The 23,537-nt window shown below is 40.4% G+C and overlaps 1 protein-coding gene and 1 long non-coding RNA gene across 4 annotated transcripts in view; both read right to left on the reverse strand.

Annotated features, from left to right (window-relative positions):
- Positions 1–23,537, reverse strand: part of LOC132679463 (uncharacterized) — a 477,892-nt gene that overhangs the window by 134,238 nt on the left and 320,117 nt on the right. The gene's annotated exons all lie outside the window — the stretch shown is intronic.
- On the reverse strand, positions 970–4,876 carry LOC145712759 (uncharacterized). The gene is made up of 3 exons (XM_081790575.1): positions 4,635–4,876; positions 1,754–2,828; positions 970–1,522 (listed from the first exon to the last, which is right to left on the reverse strand). The coding sequence occupies exons 1-3, from the start codon at positions 4,840–4,842 to the stop codon at positions 970–972; spliced, it is 1,836 nt and encodes a 611-aa protein (XP_081646701.1). The 5' UTR covers positions 4,843–4,876.

Consider the following 23,537-nt stretch of genomic DNA (forward strand, 5'->3'; position numbering starts at 1 on the left):
GAAAATCTGGGGATAGGAACCAGATATCAACATCTTTTTAAAGTATACTATGTCATCCCAAGGTGCAGAAAAATTGGGGAACCACTGTCCTAAAATAAGAGTTAAAGTGTAATGCCTGAAGTTCCAAAACCTCCCACAAAAGACCACCAGAGTCGTAAGTCAAAGCCAAGCGGCAAGGGTCGTTTATTGCAGGTTCGAACCTGGTCCTCTGCGCACTCGTCGCCGGTGACACAAGAGGCCACGAATAGGGTTGGTATAGCGTTTTTATAGACAGAGACAAATAGCACAGGGGAGGTTTTTTACTTGTGGCGGGAGGAAGAAAGGGGGAAGGGGGTAGGTGAGGAATGTGCTAAGCAGGCAGGTTTACAGAAGCGAGAAATGCCGGTTAGTTTGTATACAATCACTCATTCCATTACATATCAGACTACATTTAGGAAGTTTTACAGCCCATTCTACAGCGGGTTACAATCAGGAAAGGTCTCACAATGCTCATAGCAAACAGCAAGCAAAACAGACTTCTCAGCAATTGTATTTCTTATCAAAGATCCATAATAAGCAGAAAAGAGAACCTAGCTTTAAACTAAGGCAGGGCTGTCATTTGGATTCAAAGCTGTTCCTTTCATTCCCCCCTTTTCCTTGTGCCTAAAGAGCCAATCTTGGATCTTCAGTTTTCTATTTGTAATGTCTCGAGCGGTTGGTACTGAGTTCGTAAGACCATTAATTGTACAGCATTGAACCTGTCTTGGACAAAATTAATAATTTTGTTTATGATGCAGAGGCCTAATGTGAGAGTGAAAAGTAGAATGGCCAGAGGCCCAAGTAAAGTGGAGAGCAGGATAGTATTATAGACTTCTTGGGTTTCTAAATTAGAAACCTCCCAAGTTAAAGTATAGGGTATGTGGGGGTTGCCTGCAATACTTATGAGTCTGTAGGAGGTGAACAGGAGCACGCTAATGAGTGTTCCTCCGATCATTGTGGGTCCAGAGCTGCAGCAACAGTCTTGGTATGGGACACCCAGGCCTTTGGTCTCAGCCGGTTTTCGGGGTCAGGTTTTCGACGCAGAGTCAATTTTAAAGGATGGGTCTTACTCTGGTCAACCGTCCAGGCAGTGTTGGCTTCCGGCACGAAGTCTTCTCGAACCGCAAAGGGATCAGCTGGTTGGGCGTGGGTGTAATGGATCCAGGTAGCAATCCCGTCGACTTTGAGAGCAGTGGGTGTGGTTAGGATCACAATGTAGGGTCCCTTCCACCGTGGTTGGAGGGTCTCTTGCTTGTGTCTCCGCACGTATACCCAATCTCCGGGTCGGTAGTGATGCGGCTCAGGAGGGGGCCCGTTCTCATAAATGGCTTTCAATCTAGGCCAAACTTCCTGGTGGGTGTGCTGGAGTTCCCTCAGGGAAATAAGTTTATGATCATCAGATTCAGTTAACACATTAGACTGTAGGTTGGGAATTATGGGGGGGGGCACTCCATACATGATTTTAAAGGGGGTTAATCCCAGTTTGTAAGGGGAGTTCCACACCCTGAACAGAGCGTAGGAGAGTAAGACTACCCAATTAGCGCCAGTCTCTATGGTCAATTTAGTTAAGGTCTCTTTTAGAGTTTTATTCATTTTTTCTACCTGTCCTGAGCTTTGGGGTTTATATGCACAATGTAGTTTCCAATCAGCCCCAATAAACTGCGCTATCCCTTGTATTACCTTTGAAATGAATGCTGGTCCATTGTCTGATCCTATTAGGGTAGGGAATCCGTACCTGGGTATGATGTCTTCTAACATTTTCTTTGCTACTATCTGCGCAGTCTCATGCTTGGTGGGGAAGGCCTCTGTCCATCCTGAAAAGGTATCTATAAACACTAACAAATATTTATATCCATATTCTTTAGGCTTTACCTCTGTGAAGTCTACTTCCCAATAGGGTCCCGGCCTGGTTCCGCGGGTTCTGGAGCCAGGGTTTTTCCCGTGGTTGGTGGCGTTAGTTAATTGACAAGCTTTACAGCTAGTAACTATCTGCTCAATTTTTGTCCTGGAGTCTTTAATGGTGATCCTAGCATGTCTTATTAAGTCTTGCATTTTTCTTGTGCCCATATGAGTGGCTCGGTGCATCTTGGATAAGACTTTATTTCCCATTTCTTCTGGGAGGATTATGCTACAGTCTGCTGCTCTCCACCATCCGTTAAGGCACTGAGTTAAAGGTAATTTTTGGATCCAGTTTAGGTCTTCTTTAGTGTAGGCGGGATTTTCTGGTAAACTAGCTGAACCGGGGTCTGGTAGGGTGGTCATTAAAGCACAGTCCACCTGTAAGGCTGCCTCTTGGGCCACCTGGTCAGCCAAATTATTTCCTCTGGCCACCGGTGTGACCAGTTTTTGGTGGCCTGGGCAATGTATGATGGCTAGTCGTTTAGGCAGCCAGAGTGCCTTCAAAAGAGCCAATATTTCTTCTTTGTTTTTGATAGTTTTCCCCTCTACAGTTAACAGTCCCCTCTCTCTGTATATAGCTCCATGTGTGTGGGCCATAGCAAAAGCATATCTGCTATCGGTATACACATTTAGTTTCTTGTCTTTTCCCAAAGTCATTGCCTTGGTTAAGGCCACAAGTTCAGCTCGTTGGGCAGAGGTGCCAGCTGGCAAAGGCTCTGCCCAAACAGTCTCAGTTTCAGTTGTGACTGCTGCCCCCACGTACCTTTGACCTTGATGTACAAAGCTGCTGCCGTCAGTGAACCAGGTAACCTCGGCGTCTGGCAGCGGGTGATCCTGTAAATCTTCCCGAACTCCATGAACCTGTGCCAATATCTCAGCGCAGTCATGGAGGGGGGTATCCAAGTCCGGGTCTGCCTTCGCGTTGTGGGTCGGGGGATGCGGAGGACGGTTTCCTTCCGTGCATCAGTGAGCCATCGTTGGCCTTCTCTTAACAGATACCCCAAGTAGGTTACCTCGGATCTGCAAATTTGGGCTTTCTTTGCTGAAGCCCGGTACCCCAGGGCACCAAGTGTCCGGAGGAGATTTTTGGTGCCTTGCAAGCAAGCTTCAGCAGTCTCAGCGGCAATTAAAAGATCGTCAACGTACTGCAAGAGAGTCACTTTGGGGTTTTGATTCTGGTACTCACCCAGATCCTCGTGAAGTGCCTCATCGAACAAGGTGGGTGAGTTTTTAAATCCTTGGGGGAGCCGGGTCCAGGTGAGTTGCCCATTTATGCCTCTCTCAGGATTGGACCACTCGAAGGCGAAGAGCTCTTGACTTTTGGGGGCCAGAGGCAGGCTGAAAAAAGCATCTTCTAAATCAAGAACAGTATACCATTGTCTTTCTGGGCTGAGGGCACTTAGGAGGGTATAGGGGTTGGGTACTGTTGGGTGTATGTCCATGACTCGGCGGTTAACTTCTCTCAGATCTTGTACCGGACGATAGTCCGCACTGTTAGGTTTTCGTACAGGCAGCAGGGGGGTGTTCCAGGCTGAATGGCAGGGATGCAAGATGCCTAAGTCTAGGGGGCAACGGATATGTGGCGTGATGCCATTTCTGGCCTCCATTGACATTGGGTATTGTTGGACCCGAACTGGATCTGCCCCCGGTTTCAGTTCTATGAATAGAGCTGGGCGATGTTTAGCCAACCCCCGGTTTCAGCCCATGCTCCTGGAAACTGTTGGAGCCAGGGCTCTATGTTTTGACTTTGTGAGGGTGGCCCCTGTTGGAGTCGATATTCATCTTTTAATCTTAGAGTAAGTGTGGTAATGGGTTGGTTGTGAGGGCCAGTCACTTGGGGGCCCCCTGGCGTAAAATGAATTTGGGCCCCCATTTTAGTGAGTAAGTCTCTTTTTAATAAGGGGCATGGGCTGTTGGGGATGACTAGGAAGGAATGGGTGACCTTTCCATTTCCTAGGTCCACAGTCCTCTGGGTGGTCCAGGGATATTTTTTATTCCGGTAGCCCCTTGGACCCAGGAAGATTTTTGAGAAATTTTTCCATGGGGCCTGATCAAGACCGAATGTTGTGCTCCTGTGTCAACTAGAAATTGAACTGGGTTCCCCTCCACTTGTAGCGTTACCCTAGGTTCGGGGAGGGGATCCGAACCCCGTCCCCCCTATTCTGCATCTTGAGTGAAGAGGGCGGGTGTGGTTTGTGGCTGCCATGGTTTTTGATCATGACGTGGCTTTTTCTTTCTAGGGCATTCTCGGGCCCAATGGCCTTTTTCTTTGCAATAGGCACATTGGTCTTTATCTAGGGGCTTTTGTTTATCCAGGGGCTTTTGGACAACAGCGGCCAGGACTTTGGTCATTTTCTCGGTGGCTTTAAGTTGCCTGTACTCTGGAGTCTCTCTATTATTAAGGACGCGCTGGGCAATGCAGAGTAAGTCCTGAATCTGTTTTCCCTCCAGGTCCTCTAGTTTCTGGAGTTTCTTTTTAATATCAGTGGCTGCCTGATTTACAAAGGCCATTACAACAGCAGCTTGATTTTCGGGGGCCTCGGGGTTCATGGGGGTATACTGTCTGAAGGTTTCCATTAATCTTTCTAAAGAAGCGGCAGGGCTCTCTGTCTTACCTTGTATCACTGAATACACTTTTGCCAAATTAGTGGGCTTGCGTGCAGCAGCCCGGAGACCCGCCACTAGAGTCTGGCGATAAATGCGTAGCCGTCCCCTACCTTCTGCCGTGTTGTAGTCCCAGCCATCCTGTGGGGGTCGGGTCAAGGGAAAAGCTGCATTAATGAGATCAAGGTTAGCAGTGGGTTGGCCGTCATCTCCAGGAACCAGCTTTCTTGCTTCCAATTGAATTCTTTCTCGCTCCTCAGTGGTGAACAGGATTCGGAGGAGCTGCTGACAATCATCCCAGGTGGGTTGGTGGGTAAACATAACGCTGTCTAAGAGACTTATTAAATCTTTAGGTTGTCAGAAAATCGGGCATTCTGGGTTTTCCAGTTATATAGGTCACTGGTAGAGAAGGGCCAGTATTGAAGTCGGGGGTTCCCCGTCTCATCGGGAGGCCCTATTTCCCGTAAGGGTAAAGCTACGGTGGAGTCAGGAAGGCGGAGTCCTGGCTCATGTGGGGCCCGCCTACGGGTATGTCCGGCAGCCCTTGGACTTTGCCCCCACTAGGCTTGGGCGCGGGTTGAGCCTCCCTATTCTCTAGTTCTCCTATGGGCTGGGTTACGGGAGGCTCTGCCGGCGCAGCAGGGATAGGGGCAGCTTTCGGAATAAGAGGAGGAATCTGGTAAGGGGGAGGGTCAAGGGAAAGTAAATCTTGGTTGTCGGGGAGAACAGGGGGTGCAGTTGGAGTTGGCGGCTTGGGAGGGTTGATAGGTTTAGCCGCTAGGATTTGGCATGACTCTGCTATTAAGGAAGAGGCCATCCAAGGAGGTGGGTTTTCTACTAAATCTTGCCACACCAGAATATAGGGAATCTGATCCGAGTGACCTTCTTTCCCTGGTAGGAAAATTTTTTATTTTACTTTAAGGACCACAGGGAGGCAGAAGGTTCCCTCTGTAGGCCAATTGACCCCAAAGGTGGGCCATGCAGAGCGGCAATAGGTGATCAACTTCCTTTTGCGAATGTCTAGGCTTAAGTTGTGTCCTCTAGCTTTTACATCCCTGAAGTTGGCGAGAAGGAGGGAGAGAGGGGTGCTCTGCGTTTGGCCCATGTTATGATTCTGAGGAAGAGGAGAAGAGAAGGGGGCGGCACGGAGGGGGCCCTGAAGCGGCTGAAATCAGCGATGGAGTTCGCACAGGCGACCTCCGAGGGTGAGACCCCTGGCGGCCTGGCTGGGCCCCGGGCGGAGGGGCGGGAGGGAAAGCCGCAGGCAGCTGAGGAAGGAGGAAAGAGGAACAAAGGATGGAATAATTAATTCTGATCAGCCGAAAAAACACTTAATTCCAATAAAACATCCGACGCACGAAAGAAAAACAAGAGCCAACAAGAATCTCTGACAGTGGTTTCAACTTTCTGGGGCCGTCTCGGCCAGCCCAACAGAAAGGGTTATGGCTAGGACGGCGGTTATTATAAGGGCCCAGGGGTGACAATACATTTAGACTGACATAGAAGCACTCGCGTACTCGCCCGTCCGCGTCCCTCGCGGGAACTTAGGTGCCTCTTAGCATGGGCGGGCAGGTATAAACCCCCTGCTTGGATCAAAATAAATTTTGACCGCCTTAAGCCGTATGAGGATCACCGCGGAAATCGGGTTAGAGCCCACTCGAATCCCGTAGCTTATGCCGTGGGACTACACATAGGGTAAGTCAGGCGCGTGCCCCTGACTCCCAACAATCATTCCAGTCGATTTAACAGACAGACACACAGACACACATCACATCAAAATACGGGTAACAATTGGCATGCCTAGATGGTTTTTTCTTTTAGACGCCTAGAGATATTTCTTAGCACTCTGGAAGTTCATAGAGAAAATGAAAGTATTTAGTTCGCAGGCGCGTTGGGCGTAAGCAGCCCACAGAAAAGAATCCTGATGGGCCAAAAAGGCCCCCCGATGGACCAGGAAGGTCCCCTGATGGACTAAGAAGGTCCCCAGATGGGCCAAGAAGGCCCCCAGATGGGCCAAGAAGGCCCCCAGATGTCAGTGGACGTCTCCAACTGACCCCGGCTGGGTGCCCTATAGCGCGTCCGCCAGGGTCACACCAGCTTCCAGACAGAACCGGTTCTCCAGAGAAGAAACACAGATCAGAGAGAAAAGGAAGAACGTTAGAGCCGGCTTACTTACCGATCGGAATCAAATACGACCCGTTGACCAGAAGTCTGGTGGGCTCGGGGGGAGATCTCGGTGGGACCTCCAAATGTAATGCCTGAAGTTCCAAAACCTCCCACAAAAGACCACCAGAGTCGTAAGTCAAAGCCAAGCGGCAAGGGTCGTTTATTGCAGGTTCGAACCTGGTCCTCTGCGCACTCGTCGCCGGTGACACAAGAGGCCACGAATAGGGTTGGTATAGCGTTTTTACAGACAGAGACAAATAGCACAGGGGAGGTTTTTTACTTGTGGCGGGAGGAAGAAAGGGGGAAGGGGGTAGGTGAGGAATGTGCTAAGCAGGCAGGTTTACAGAAGCGAGAAATGCCGGTTAGTTTGTATACAATCACTCATTCCATTACATATCAGACTACATTTAGGAAGTTTTACAGCCCATTCTACAGCGGGTTACAATCAGGAAAGGTCTCACAATGCTCATAGCAAACAGCAAGCAAAACAGACTTCTCAGCAATTGTATTTCTTATCAAAGATCCATAATAAGCAGAAAAGAGAACCTAGCTTTAAACTAAGGCAGGGCTGTCATTTGGATTCAAAGCTGTTCCTTTCAAAAGAAATACTGATATCTCAGTAACTTCTATGACCAAATTGCAAATGTTCATTGTTTCTCCTTAAGCTAACTCTTTTGTTTTCTTTACCTGGGCTGAGAAGTAAACAGTTTTCACACTATTGAATTCCTTCCTGGGCCTGAGGGTCAGGACTAGACTCATAGCAGTGAGGTTGCTTCAGGGTCTCAGAGTGGAAAACCCCACACCCTGAGCTCTGCTTTTACTTCCCCTTTCCCCACTCACAGAGCCTTTAATTACTTACTTGAACTGCTTGTCCTAAATGAGAATTTTTTTTTTACATGATTTTTTTCCCTATTGTAATTGTCTCACTTGGTTCTATTTCTTGTGATCCTTGCAAAAGTGACTGGGGTCCAGGATCATGTTTGCTGAGTCACTTCTCCCATTTGGTTTCATTCAATTAGGAAAAGGTCACCAACAGCAATTGCTTCTAGCCCCTGCAATTTACTCACAGTTTCTACCTCATCAGTGCTTCATTTACATGGAGTTATTTTGTGTACTAACCTCTGGCACAGGTCATTAAGTCTTTGTGCACAACTTAAGTGCCTAAATAGACAAAACTACTGTTACAGGCTCGTTTCCTCAGGGCAGCCCTGTAGTGAGGAATCTCCTCAAGGGGTTTGTTGTGAAAAAAGTTCTTGCCCATTAGTGGTTAGTCACTGCACTATTTTCATTAGGTTGCAAAGCATCTTGTATTTCTTTGTTTACATACATGTGTATATTAATATGCGCACACATATTATATATGTATAGGCGTATATTTATAGATACGTATATGTATATTTCTAAATATGATAAAGCACTTTATTAAACTGAATTTCTGTGACAGTTTCTTGTCTCAGAAAGAGTGTTAGAATTAATTTTTCACTTAAAATTCATATACCTGTTTGTTTAAGTTTTTGGGTTTTTTTGTTTTTTTGTTTTTGTTTTTGGTTTTTAGTGTAGTTGACCCATGATGTTACATTAGTTTTGGGTATACAACATAGTGATTCAACTTTTCCATACTTTATACTGTGCTCCCCACAGGTGTAGCTGCCATCTGTCACAACAAAACACTGTTTCAATACCATTGACTATATTCCCTATGCTGTACCTTCTATTTCCATGAATTATTCATCCATAACTGGAAGCCTGTACCTTGTTTTCCCCTTCACCCATTTTGCTTGTCCCCACCCCACTCCATGTGGCAACCATCAGTTTTTCTCTGTATTTATAGGTCTGATTCTACTTTTTGGGTTTTTTTCTTTTCTTTTTTTTTTTTAGATAGCACATATGCATGAAATCATATGGTATTCGTCTTTCTCAGTCTGACTTATTTTACTTAGCATAATACCCTCTAGGTCCATCCATGGTGTCACATACCTGTTGATTATTTACAGGAAGGATTTTAATGACAGATAAAATACCCGGGGACAAACAATCAATAGGGTTCAGAATAGGCAGAGGAAGGCAGGGAGTAATGTTCAAAAACACTGACTTGGAAAAGCCTCTGTATTTGAAACCAAAACTTTCCTCTGCATTTTATGGTAGTCAAATTAAAAGGGAAGCAACACTGAGTTACAATAATCTCATTAGATAACAAAAGAAAGCATGATAACTTACTAACAGGACTAATATTTTTGCAGATTCTGATGTCTGAGAGAGATGTCATATAAGGAAAGTACCTTTAATCATAATTTTGCCGAAGATGTGGAGGACATTCAAATGGCCATGTTCATATAGCCAATCCTTACATCAACCCTTAATGAAAGTCAAGAAAAAAAAGGTTAAGGCACAGTTGTGCCAAGGCGGTTGCAAGCTCAGTAAAGCAACCCATCCCAGGTGCATAGCTGTCTAGCACTACAAAGAAACCAGATTTAGAGCATTCACGCACATAAATGAACATTGCATATAGTACAGTGGCCATATTTATCCACTAAGATAAGGGGATGGGTATAAAATGTGATAATAGAAATTCCAGATGGGTTAAGATGCACTTCTTTGTAGTAGGAATTAGGAGATAATGCAAACAGCAACTAAACGGGGAGGGGAACTATTCAGTTTTCAGAAAAAGAAAAGCACTCAGGTAAATGTGTTTGGGTATGGATTTATGTGTCAATGGCACAACCAAGTCTTTTCCCTGGGAAGACTTAATATGATTTGTTTATTTCTTAGAGTCTATGGCCAAGGGAAATCATAATACTTATCACCCAAACTGGGACTTTGGGGAATGCAAAGGGGCTCCGATTAATTATGATGCCAAGAAAATAGACATAAATTAGGATTGTCTTAGGCATATTGGACTCAAACTGTGATTGCAGAAAAATTGGTTTGCTTTCAATTAATTAGCTATTTAAATAAAACTTTTGATGTCTATTGCTCCTCTCTGAGGTGTTTAATTTACAGATGATTTAATTAGAGCTCTGTTGCAAAACTTTGGGCAGAAAAGAGTATTCACACTTTCAGCTCTCCATGCCCAGGATACTCTTTCCTGGATTATTTTCATTCTTCAGTTCACAAAGAGATCATCACCTTCTTACATAAATCTCTTCTGATCCCTCATTCCAAAGTAGCCCCACAACTGGAGCTCCAAAGCAAATACAGAGAAGAATGCTCTTTTCAGTGGTGTGTGAACCCATAAATGTAGAAGAAATGGAATAGTTAGAAAAAACATCATTCTGAAATCTTCATAGCAATAACCGATTCAGGCAATAATAATGTTTATTGTCACGGGCCTTGTTTGGTTATAATTTTTTGGATATGATTAGGACTTTTTTTGTATTCCTTTTTTTTGTAGTAGTTAAATGTAAAACCAGGGGGGGAAATGTGTTTAGAAGTAGCATCTGCCAATCAGACAGGAAAGATTTGGAGTCATAATCCAAGAATAGGATTGACAAGAGGAGTCTAATGACTTCCCAACAAATTGAGAAAAACAAATTCAACTTTTCCAAGCAAGAAACTCTCCATTAATTTATTTTTCTATGTTGAGGTGGGAACTACAGTTAAGCTAACCACTGTCTATCTATGCTGTTTTGGCAATTTCCTATGTTAACAGTGTATCTTAGTAATATGTTTCCTTCTTTAACTCTTTGATAAATTCTCTAGTAAAATACGAAGTGAGGCTATCAGAGTTGGAAAGATCACAGAGTTTACGGATTCACAAATTGTGAACTGGTGATACTATCTTGTCATACTCTTCTTCCAAAGGATTTATATCCATTAAATTGCCTCATAATGTCCTAGGCAGCTTTAAAATTTTAAATTGATATTAAAGATCATATATACATACATGTGTTATGTGTATGTATAGTTGTGTGTGTGTGTGTGTGTGTGTGTGTGTGTGTGTGTCTATGTTCTGCTGTTTATCTTCTGGATCATTTACTTCAGTGGTTTCTAACACAGGTACCACTGTACCCTAATGGACTATGGAATTAATGTAGGCTTTCCAAAATAAATCTGTGTTTGGCTCATTGCCTAAACACCAAATTAATACCTTTTTTTATACACAGTTTTTCAGCGGTATAGAGATGCTATTAGGATAGCTAAAATCCATTTTTGAAAGTGTTACATAATTCATGGCACCAATTTGCTATGTACTTTTATTGGTTTTTTTGTTTATTTATTTATATATTAAATTTTTTTCTTAATTTTATTTTTTATTTTTTAAAATTTACATCCAAATTAGTTAGCATATAGTGAAACAATGATTTCAGGAGTAGATTCCTTAATCCACTTACCCATTTAGCCCATCCCCCCTCCCACAACCCCTCCAGTAACCCTCAGTTTGTTCTCCATATTTATGAGTCTCTTCTGTTTTGTCCCCCTCCCTGTTTTTATATTATTTTTGTTTCCCTTCCCTTATGTTCATCTGTTTTGTCTCTTAAAGTCCTCATATGAGTGAAGTCATATGATTTTTGTTTTTCTCTAATTTCACTTAGCATAATACCCTTCAGTTCCACCCACGTTGTTGCAAATGTCAAGATTTCATTCTTTTTGATTGCCGAGTAATACTCCCTTGTATATAGATACCACATTTTCTTTATCCATTCATCCATCGATGGACATTTGGGATCTTTCCATACTTTGGCTATTGTTGATAGTGCTGCTATAAACACGGGGGTGCATGTGTCCCTTCGAAACAGCATACCTGTATCCAGTGGATAAATGCCTAGTAGTGCAATTGCTGGGTCGTAGGGTAGTCCTATTTTTAGTTTTTTGAGGAATCTCCATACTGTTTTCCAGAGTGGATGCACCAGCTTGCATTCCCATTTGCTATGTACTTTTAGATAAATATTTAATTTCCACTATGACTGTTGAAGAATCTATGAATCTAAGAAAATTTGAAATTTGAAAAGAAGTCCTCAACAATTTTGCCTCTGAGGAGGGAGAAAATGGAGTGATTTTGGAGAGGGGGACTATTATTTTTTAATATGGAGGCAATATGGTAAACTGTTGATATTTGTTACAATGTTTATTGTATAGCATTCTGAATGATTAAACATGTTTAAAATGCTTTAATAATTTTTAAAAATACACCCTTAACTTGAAAATATAGGCACATTTATCTGATTTAGCCTTTTATCCCAGAAGTTCTCAAAGTGTGGTTCAGGGATCCCTGAGAAACTTTAATGGGGACTAAGAAGTCAAAGCTATTTTCATAGTAATACTAAGACATTATTTGCCTTTCAATCTCTTCTCTCAGAAGTTTCCAGAGACTGTATGGCATGTGATATTTCAGCAGATGGAATGCAAAGGCAGGAATAAGGATCTAGTTATTTTCTATAAAACCAGTAATTAGATTTGTAAAAATATAAAACAATGCCACTATTTTTCACTATTTTTTGTTTTAGAAGACATAGTTATTTTTGTACATATATTGTTTCATTAACTTATAGTAAGTTTATCATTATTTTAAATGAATAAGTATTTTCTCAGTTTTAATTTCTTTAAAGAAAATTTTTTTTCAATGTTTATTTATTTTTGAGAGAGAGAGAGAAAGAGAGAGAGAACATGAGCAGGGAAGGGCAGAAAGAGAGAGGGAAACACAGAATCTGAAACAGGCCCCATGCTCTGAGCTGTCAGTACAGAGCCTGATGTGGGGCTTGAACTTGCCAACTGCGATATCATGACCTGAGCCAAAGTCGGATGCTTAACCAACTGAGCCACCCAGGCACCCCTAATTTCTAATATAGTAAATATAGGTCTATATAACACTGGTAAGCAAAACTCTTGCAGATTCTTGTGCTTTTTAAAAGTGTGAAGAAGCCTTGAGACCAAAAAGTTCTAGCACCACTGTCTTAGTTTATACAAATATACTTTCTACCACACTTTCAGAAGGAGGCCAACTCTAGTACTTATTTAGGGGTGCCTGGGTGGCTCAGTCGGTTAAGCATCCGACTCTTGATTTCAGCTCAGGTCATGATCTCCTGGTTTGTGAGTTCAAGCCCCACGTCAGGCTCTTGGCTGCGAGTGCAGATCCTGCTGGGGGCTCTCCCTCTCCCTTTCTGTCTGCCCCTCCCCCACTCATGTGTGCTCTCTCTCTCTCAAAATGAATGAACTTTTAAGAAATTAAAAAACAATAAAGTTTATTTATCTTGAGAGAGAGAAAGAGAGCGTGCAAACCAGGGAGGGGAAGGGAGGGAGAGAGAGAATCCCAAGCAGGCTCTGCACTGAGAGCAGAGCCTCACACAGGTCTGGAATCCCATGAACTGTGAGATCATGACCTGAGCCAAGAGCAAGAGATGCTTCACCAACATTCATGTCTCGCTTATTTGGTAATTTCAACTCCAAGAACTTAATTTTCAATGTTTCAAAAATAAAGAACTCTACAGTGTTCTTAGTTTTTTGTATCTCAGAGTCCTGTATAACAATGTACATGGTAACATGAGAAAGCAAAAACTTAACAAGCATGTTCTCCCTCTTTTTGTTTCCAAAGAAGTAAATCAGTAAGTGATTAAAATTGTATTCTTTGCTAACAATTTCATCATTCCTTTCATTCCACCAAATATACCTTATCTATAACGAGACAGTATTATATGGCTAGTGATCTTCTTCATCCCAACTTTATAGAGCTAATAACTTAATACTAGATTTCATAGTCTAACAACCTATTACTGACTGGATGCCCTCTTGACATCAATCTCCATTTACTCTCATGTTTATTAATGTCACGTATAACTCCAGTTCAACCTAATGGCTAAGAATAGACTGGATCAAATGGGTCAGGTTTGATATTTGTATGTGTGAGATGATACTCAATAGTCAAAATCACTGCTCCGTTCAGCGAGAGAATAAACGTGCAGCTTCCCCGGAAGAGGCAAGGGGAATGAGTTCCACTTTTTAGAATGCTCCATTGTTAGTTTGCTGAATAAGGAAATGAGGCATCTTTGCTTAATAGTCCTTTCTCCTGTGTTATATCTTAGTACCACTCATTCCAGAACATTAACAGGAAACACAAGAAGATGTGCAGATCCAATATGTTTTAGTTCTGAGTAAGAATGGTGGTGAAGATACCTGATACCCAGGTGGTGGTTACACATATGGGAATGGAATTTTTTTAAAAAGCACGCTCAGGAAAGGAAAATACAGTACGGAAAAGTTTTAAAACCACCTCATTAGAAACTGCATACACTGGAGAAAGTAGAGGGATTCACAGGTTTTATTTTGTTTTTTTTTTTTAATAAACACAATATGTAAATATTAGGCATCTAGATAATTGCTTTAAAATTAGACATCCCACTGTAAATATGATAGGCTTCCACTCTCTTCCAATTTTATGAAGAGGGTTTGGAAAAATATTAGAGCACCATGATTGACATTCACCAGTTTTCTTAGAGGAAAAATCTAAAGAATAATAAAATGAATAATCCATTTGGAGAAGTCTGGAAATTCTTTACAGGCTGAGAGATGGTCCCCGATTTCAGATGTCAGTCTGTAAGATCAATTATTTCCCATGTAACCTGATCACTCGCTCTTTTCTGAGTCACTGATATACAATAAGTAAAACAACATTAAAGTGTTTTATTTTTCAGACTGTATATTACTGATCACAAGACTCTAAATGACTTTTTTGGAGTATTGAGAGTTGTTTTGCTTTTACTCCAATACAACTGCATCGTGCACTGGCATTTGGAATAATTAAGTTTAGGTTCTTGCTACTGTCCTGCAAATCTTGGGCTTCTCAGACTAAAATATGCCAAACCATGAAACCATGGTGACCCAAGAGCTTCAATCAGAATTTTATGCTTTGACATATTTATTTTGACAGTTTTCAGATTTACAATTTGATGTCCTAATCATTGTAAATACCTACGTGTTTAATAGTTCTTCATCTCTGATGGAGGCAAAGACCCTGAACTGAGCCCAAGGGTCTTTCCCCCGACCATGACAGATGGTTCTACTGCTGTGCATAGGAAAGAGGTACAGTGAATTATTGTGGCCAAAGAAAGGTGTTGAGGGGCGCCTGGGTGGCTCAGTCAGTTAGGGCATCTGGTTTTGGCTCAGGTCATGATCCCATAATTTTGTGAGTTTGAGCCCCACATGGGACTCTGTTCTGACAGCATGGAGCCTGCTTGGGATGCTCTCTCTCCCTCTCTCTCTGCCCCTCCCCCACTCACATTGTCCCTGTCTCTCTCAAAATAAATGAATAAACTTAAAAAATTTTTTAAAAAGGAAGGTGTTGAAATCTTAAGTCTAATGTGATCTGACCAATTTCCATGTTTTGCAAGGCCATTTTTAGCTGTTATTGCTGTTTTGCTACTCCTTCTTGTTCATAATATAAGTGAGTATATGTAACTGTTCATGAATTAATAGTGCATCCAAATACTAGGAGTATTTCAGACTCCCTTTGTGTTTATAATTCAAATAAGAAAATCATGCTGTCTTACAGGCAGAAGTAAGTTTAGAAATTATCTAAATGCTCATTTTATAGATAAGTAAACTGAGGCCTAAGTAAATGAATAAAAATAGAACTTAAATTCTTGTTCCTGAACTTTTTACTGATGGTCTTTCCCACAATACACACTGACATCCCCCCCCATTTTTAAATGGAGTTATTTATCAGCCTCAAGTTTCCCATTATTATTAAGTTAGGAATTAAAGTGTAATTTAATCATTAAAACCTGTACAATTTTAGCAAAACATTTTAATAGTATTTCAGTCGCACTACTTAAAAATAGAATCCATTAAAAAAATAGATTCCATAACGGGGTGCCTGGGTGGCTCAGTCGGTTTGCCATCTGACTTCAGCTCAGGTCATGATCTCACGGTTCGTGGGTTCAAGTCCCATGTAAGGCTCTGTGCTGACAGCTCAGAGCCTGGAGCCTGCTTCAGATTCTGTGTCTCCCTCTCTCTCTTCCCCTCCCCTGCCCCCCATCAGGCTCTATGCTGACAGCTCGGAGCCTGGAGCCTGCTCCAGATTCCGTGTCTCCCTGTCTCTCTGCTCCTCCCCCACTCATACTGTCTCTCTCTGTCTCTCAAAAATAAAATAAAGCATTAAAAAAAAAATTAAAGAAAATAGAGCGCATTAAAAAACCAGAATCCATTATTTTGAAGACAGTAAAGCACAGCCACTATAATGATCCCTTCTACACACCCATGACTATACCAGCAATTCCTTACAAAAAATAAATTTATGTACGTATGTATGCATGTATTGATCTTTCAGGAATGTCATCCTTGCATAAAGATGGAATCCTGAAATTTAATGTCCTTTGAAGTATCAGGAGTGATGCTCATTAACATAAATTCTATACTTAGAAAGTTAAATATTCAAGTTATGTGATGAAACAGCTGGAAAACCTGGAAAGGAGGTTTGATGTCTTCTTCCAAGGGCAGGATGGAAAGGGAGGTGTGGCGTTCAGAGCCATGTTCCTCGTTTCTGTATTGGAAGATCTTGAAGCCACAAGTTGATGTTATTTTAATAGTGTATATCATTGCCATCCTTTAGCATACTTCAGTTGGTGTTTCCTCCCGTCTGGATTTGTTAACATGTTCACACAGCCTACCATCTGAGAAGGAATTTTCCCTGGCGGCCATGACCTAATTTCAAGGTTCTGGCAGACAAATGCAGGCAACTGACAGCCTAGGTTTTCCTATTTAGCATATTAATCACCTACATTGTTAGCATGCAGCCATGATAAGAGGCAGCCTGTGAAGGAATTGCCAGCCTTTCTCAAATCAGGCTGATTGCACCCCTGTAGACCTCAGATTTTCTGTGCGTAGTTTGTTTTTTGCAGGTATCTCTGAGCTTCTGAAGTTTCTGACCGGCGTTTGACTTGAACACATGCTATGTATGACAGAAAATGATTGGATTCTAGAAGATGCCAGAGTTCACTAGCATATTGCCCAAGCAGGACTCAATAGATGACTTTTTTTCTCCCCCTTTAATTACCTTTCACACTTGTTCCTGTAATCCAAGGAAGGGCATCTCTTCTAAGAGCAGAAATAAATGCCTAGCCAGAGCCAAATGAGCCACTGCACTATTCTATTTTCTGATCATGTGCATTCTTAGTGACAGAATATTTTTTTAATTTTTTAAACATCTTTTATTTTTGAGAGAGAGACAGACAGAACATGAGCTGGGAAAGGTCAGAGAGAGAGGGAGAAACAGAATCCGAAGCAAGCTCCAGGCTCCGAGCTGTCAGCACAGAGCCTGATGTGGGGCTCGAACCCACGGTCCGTGAGATCATGACCTGAGATGAAGTCGGACATTTAACCAACTGAGCCACCCAAGCGCCCCAGAATAAGAGAAATCTTATTAAATTCTTAAGCTTATTGTATTCTTAAGCTTATTACTGATGTTGGGAAAGAAATGTCAGTGTTTGAAAATGTTACAGAATCTATTGTATGGGAAAATCTTTGGGCTTGCTTGGAATATTTTCCTATTTTTATTTCTTGGTAAACATTGTTACATGTTTACTTTTTGCATTTATAGGCAGGAAATGAAATAGACTGTTTTTTCCAAAAGGAAAAAAAAACGTTCTTAGGCTCATTTGATTGACTTTTAACTTGTTTGTTTGTTTTGATGGCATGATTTTGGGCCCCAATATTCTTTTTTCTTTCAAGTAGCCCGTAGGCTACTAGTGCTATCCAAAAGAAAGTTTAATAATAAACACATTGGTATTTTTAATGATCAGGTTGAAGATTTCATGTCTCTTTGAGAACTTAGCTAAAGGTCAGTGATAAAACTGATGGAAAAGCCAAGGACAGTTCTGAGAAATCATGTCCTTTTTTTCCTTTGCATGTTTTGGGTACATTTTTAGCTGTGCCTATTTTCCCTAGAGGCATTTACAGAGGGAAATAAGAAGTCACTGAACAGAGCTGTTTTGCAGACAGAGGCAGCTGACTTGGGAAGAAGGCACAAGAGTGGTCAGCTAGTAGTCAAAACGCTAAAAATTGTCTGAAGGTAAGAATAAGGTACAAGATTGCATACATGCAAGAGTAGATTTCTTAAAAACCACCAGCTAGTTTGTGATGTTTCATGCTCTTATCCCCTAAGATAGCCATATTTTACCATTTTATACATAAATAAAAATGACTTCTGGGCTTATTTGATTACAGACTGAATTACTCTGTCACAGGATGACAAGGAATGACAAATAGGTTCCCCATAATGAAAAGTCTAGCAGACCCCGTGTTCGCAGGGAAGATGGTAAGAGAAAACCAGGCAGACTTTCCTTCCATTCATACTCTTTCACATGTGAGCTACAGTACTGTCAATGTCCATCAGGTCAATAGGTCACTTGGAAGGTCTTACATTTGGCAGGGCAATAGAAGTTTCAGGGTAATTTTTGTGGCTAGCAACCCAAGGCCAATATAGCAAAACTTGAAAGATCAATTAAATTCTAGGAAAGGTGTGCCTAACATAAATGTTGCCCACTTGTTGACATAGGTAGGAGCGTTCATTTTCTAATTAGAGCAATGACAGAATTCCATTTTCAGACTCTAGTCTTTTGAATGAAGTGGTAAACATCATCACCATGATGGGTTTTGCTTCTTTATTAGTTTTTATAATATTTGACAGTGTCTCTGTACTTTGCAAATACTCTAAAACCACTTTGGCTTTGTGTGTTAGCTAAATTGCCTGGGCACTCTTTCTGAGTACAGCTCATTCCTGGAGGTAGAGAAGACAGTGTGAGGGTTGCAAAGCCATGGGATGTAGATCCTTAAGGTAAATGACAGATTCCTATTTGTGGTCTCCTGTCCGTCTCATAAAAGAGGGTCAATCGCTATTTGAATTAATAAATGTATAGATGTGAGTTAATAAATACATTTGTCTAGAGAGGAAGATGAGACACGTGAATTCTTGGTGACAGTCACCGTTAAGTAGTGAAACCTGAGCAGCTTCGAAGTGGGGGCATCAAGGATGAAGAAAAGCATTTTTACTCTACTTAAATAAGAGATGCCATTATGTAATATTTTCAGTTTAGACTCAAAAAAGAAAACGGCTTTTTCTGCAGAAAAGAAAAATGTAAATCTGTCTCCTTCTTCACCATATGCCACAAGAAAAAAAAAAATCACAGATGTTAAAAAGAACACAGGCTGAAGGAAGCCGATGAGCTCTAAAGACCAGAGTCCTCATTTACAGCTCAACAATAAATCAAAATTCAATATTTAACAAGCATAGTAGAGAAGAGGAAATCTGTTGTAAGGTATGCATTTAAAATTTTTTTTAACATTTATTTTTTTTTGAGAGAGAGCACAAGCAGGGGAAGGGCAGACACACACACACACACACACACACACACACACACACACACACACAGAATCCGAAGCAGGCTCCAGGCTCTGAGCCCAACTCAGGGCTCAAACTCACGAACTGCAAGATCACGACCTGAGCCAAAGTTGGACGCTCAACCGACTGAGCCACCCAAGCGCTCCATGTTGCAGGGTATGCATTTAAGGTAAAGTTTACCTGCAAATACATGTGTCTCCAGACTCAGATTTGCTTTCACCTGTGGGCCTTTGAACACATTATTTCATTTCCCCAGATGTTCTGTCCTTTACTTACTCTTTCTATTGTTCTAATTTGTCCTTTAGAACTCATGTCAGGCATCATCTCCTAAATCCTTGCCTGATTTCCTGGAGCTCCCTTCCCTTCCCACACCCCCCAGGCAATGTATTTTATATATATATATATATATATATATATATATATATATATATATATATATATATAGCTTCTAGCACGCCACTTGATACATATAAACAAATACTTATTAGTGTTTCTTTTTTAAAAAAAATGTTTATTTATTTATTTTGAGAGAGAGAGAGAGAGACAGCATGCAAGCAAGGGAGGGGCAGAGAAAGGGGGAGAGAGAAAATCCCAAGCAGGCTCCGTGCTGTCAGTGCAGAGCCTGATACAGGGCTGGAATCCATGAACTGTGAAATCATGACCTGAGCCAAATTCAAGAGTTGGACGTTTAACCAACGGAGCCACCCAGGGGCCCCGGTTTATTTCTTATTCAAGCAAAATCTGAAATGCAATGACAAGGACACACAAAGAAATGAAGATTGTAATGCAGGCAAAGAGGATACAGCAATCATTGGATGTGTAACAAATCTAGGAAAATAAACCAGAACAGGACAGAAACTAAAACTAAAATCTATATGCACATATTCTTTTTTTTTTTTTTACCTTTTACAATTGGTAAAGTCTAAAGCCAATGCCGTCACTAATGCATTAAAACCATCTCTTTTGGCTACCTAAGGGCTTTATTCATTTTATTTAATATTTAAAATTTATTAAAGTGAAGTTGTCTATAATATCTTGTGACTTTTAAATATTGAAGCAACTGCATTTGGTTATCTGATTCTCTTTTCTTGATTAGTTTTACCAGGAGTGTATCAGTTTTACGAGTCTTCAAAGAATCAACTTTTTTCATCCTTTCTCTAGTGTTTGTTAATAATTCATTTATTCTAGTTCTTATTTTCTTCCATTTTCCCTGACTTTAATTTGCTGTTATATTTTCAATTTCTTGTAATACTCAGAACAGCCTTTCTCCTTTACTAACAAATATACCTTAAGGCTATAATTTTCCTCTGCACAAATTTAGCTGCATTTACAGGTTTTGATTTAATTTTTTAAATTTCCCAACTTCCATTTGTGACGTTTTTTCATTTATGGGTATTCAGATGTACTTTTACAATTCTAAATTGCTGACTGCTTTCTAGCTATGTTGTATTAATTCTGACCTTAATTCCACTGTAGCCAGAGAACATACCTTAATTTTATTATTGGAAATTTATTGATACTTTCTATTTCCTTAGCAGGTGGCCATTATTCTTCTATGGTTTACTGAAAAGATTTTGGAGTGTGCAATTGTGGGGTATAAGATAATATCCCAATTAGGTAAAGATAAGATAATAGCAAAGTAGGTAAATGTTTTAATTATGGTATAGCCTATATTCTTACTGACTTTTCTTGTCAGCTTGTTCTATCAATCACTGAGAAAAGTGTATTGTTTTCCTTTCTATTTTTACTCTTCATGCTTTCAAATTTTAATACAATTGGACTTATGTTATAATTTTCTAGTGGACAGATGTCTTTATCATTATGAAATACCTTTGTTTATAATAATGCCTCTTGCTTTGAAATCTACTTTGTCTGATGTCCGTATAGTTAAGCCAGCGGTTTTTATTTGTTTTATTTTTATTTTTTGTGGTTAGCACTTACATGATATATCACTTTTGATCTTTCTATATATTTATAATAAAGGTGTATTTCTTGTCAACAGTATTTAGTTGTTTTATCATTGTCTTGATTATGGGCTGAAATGTGTCTAATCCCCACTCCCAAACTTATCTGTTGAAGTTGTAACCCCCAGGATCACAGAATGTGACAATTTAAAGATAGTCTTTAAAGAGGTAATTAAGTTGAAGTGAGGCCAATGGCAGGGAGGAGCTAATCCACACGACTGGCATCCTTATGATAAAAGAAAATTTGAGCACAGATGAGTACAGAGGGCAGACCATGTGAATACGCAGGAGTAGACAACCAAGCCTGCTGATACCTTGATCTTGGACACCCAGCCTCCTCTAGAATTGTGAGAAATTTTTTTAAACCACTCAGTCCATGTTACTATGTTACGGTAGCTCTAGCAGCCACAGAACTTTTTAATGTCTCCATAGTTTTGCATTTCCTAGAATGCCATTTAGTTGGAATCATACAGTGTGTAGCCTTTTCGGGTTGCTTTTATTCACTTACTGATATGCCCTCAAGCTTCCCGCATGTCTTCTTATGGCTTGATAGCTCATTTCTTTTCAGTGTTGAGTAATATTCCATTGTCTGGCTGTACCACCATTTATTTATTCACCTACTAAAGAACTTTTTGGTTGCTTCCAAGTTTGGGCAATTATGAATAAAACTGTCTTAAACATTTGTGTGTAGGTTTTTGTGTGGGCATAAATTGTTAACCCCTTTGGGTAAAGCGTTTAATTGCTGGAATATATCGTAAGAGTATGTTTAGTTTTGTAAGAAACTGCCACACTGTCTTCCAAAGTGACCGTACCCATTTTGCATTACCAACAGCAGTGAATGGGAGTCCTTCTTATTCCACATCCTCATCAGAATTCGGTGTTGTCAATGTTCCAAATTTTGGCCATTATAATAGATGTACAGTGATATCTCATTGTCTGAACTTGCGTTTTCCTTACAACATATGATGTGGAGTATCTTTCCATATGTTGATTTGCGGTCTATGTATCTTCCTTGGTGAGATGTCTGTTAAGATCTTTGGCCCATTTTTCAATCAAATTGTTTTCTTGTTATTGAGTTTTAAGAATTCTTTATATATTTGGGATAACAGTGCCTTTATCAGAGACATCTATTGCAAATAGTTTCTCCCAGTCTTTGGCTTGTCTTCCCTTTGTCTTGACACTGTCTTTTGCAGAGAAGTTTTTAATGTTAATGAAGACTTAGTTTAGCAATTATTTCTTTCATGAATCATTCCTTCAGTGTCATATCTTGAAAGTCATCACCACACCTAATGTTCTTCCTATATTGTTTGTCTTTTTAAAAATATTTGTATATTGCTGTTTTGCATATAAATGTCATAATAAGTGGAGGTTCGGGATGAAGTTTTCTTATTTAAGTGAAGTTTTGCCTCTGCTTCTAGATGAAGTTAAGATAGAGATAGATTACCTCAATTTAATTACAGATTGAGACTATTATACTTAGACTTCAATCCTTGTACAGAATACTTTGGATGCACTACCAGAGACGTTCTGGTTTTAGGTGTCTCTGGGGCGCTAAACCATTGCTCTGCTCTGTTAACCAACTCCATGAAGGATTCTTCATAGATTCTTGCTGTATTTCTGTGTTTCTCCTTCTCTGGCTTTTTTTGGATTGAATTGTCTTGTTTATTATTTATATTTCTCTGCTGCCTGTTACTTTGTTAGTTATATATTCTTTAACTTTTCTTTCATTAGTTGTTCTAGAGATTAAAGTGCAAATCCTTACTTTATCAAATTTGAATATTACTTGGTATTTTCACCTTCTTTACAGAAAACACAAGGATCTTAGAACACTTTAAGATTTACCATCCTCCTTACTTTCTGTTATTGTTGTGTATTTTTATACATATAAGCAGTATTTAAAAAAAATTTACATTTATTTATTTTTGAGAGACAGACAGAGCATGAGTGGGGAAGGAGCAGAGAGAGAAGGAGACACAGAATCTAAAGCAGGCTTCAGGCTCTGAGCAAGCTGTCGGCGCAGAGCCTGATGCAGAGCATGAACCCAGGAACCATGAGAGCATGACCTGAGCCAGCCAGACACTTAACCAACTGAGCCACCCAAGCGCCTCTATACATATAAACATTATTAACGTTATTTGTCATAACCACTGTTCACTTTAACATTTTTCACTGCTCTTTATTTCTTCTTCTAAATCTAAACCTAGATTTGGGATCATTTTCTTTCTACTTGAAAAACAGTCTTCAATATTCCACTTAGTGTTAAGTTCTTGTGATCAATTCTTTTAGTATTTGAAAACATTTTGCCTTCATTCCTGAAGGAGATTTTTCTTTGGTTACAGAATTCTAGGTTGGTGGTTATTTTCTCTCAACATTCTGGCTTCTTTTTTTTTTTTTTCTTGTCAGTCTGGTTATATATTTAAATAAGTTTTGCATATTGTATGTGGAAAATAATAAACATAATTTAAAATCGTATGATTTTACCTTTCTTCAGTGTGAAAATTTATGTTTCTGTGGTACATGGTCATGAGTGTCAATAACCAGGGAACATCTTAAACCAA

Source organism: Panthera onca, chromosome A2 (genome assembly GCF_046562875.1).
Source record: "Panthera onca isolate mPanOnc1 chromosome A2, mPanOnc1 haplotype 2, whole genome shotgun sequence".
Classification (NCBI taxonomy): domain Eukaryota; kingdom Metazoa; phylum Chordata; class Mammalia; order Carnivora; family Felidae; genus Panthera; species Panthera onca.

Excerpts from the sequence above, each read along its gene's own strand:
- LOC145712759 (XM_081790575.1), bottom strand. The coding sequence starts at position 4,842 with ATGTTTACCCACCAACCCACCTGGGATGATTGTCAGCAGCTCCTCCGA. Across the intron at positions 2,829-4,634 it reads GGACTACAACACGGCAGAAG|ACCCGGACTTGGATACCCCC; the intron begins GTAGGGGACGGC and ends ACGCGAAGGCAG. Across the intron at positions 1,523-1,753 it reads TTAGAAGACATCATACCCAG|GGTGTGGAACTCCCCTTACA; the intron begins GTACGGATTCCC and ends CGCTCTGTTCAG.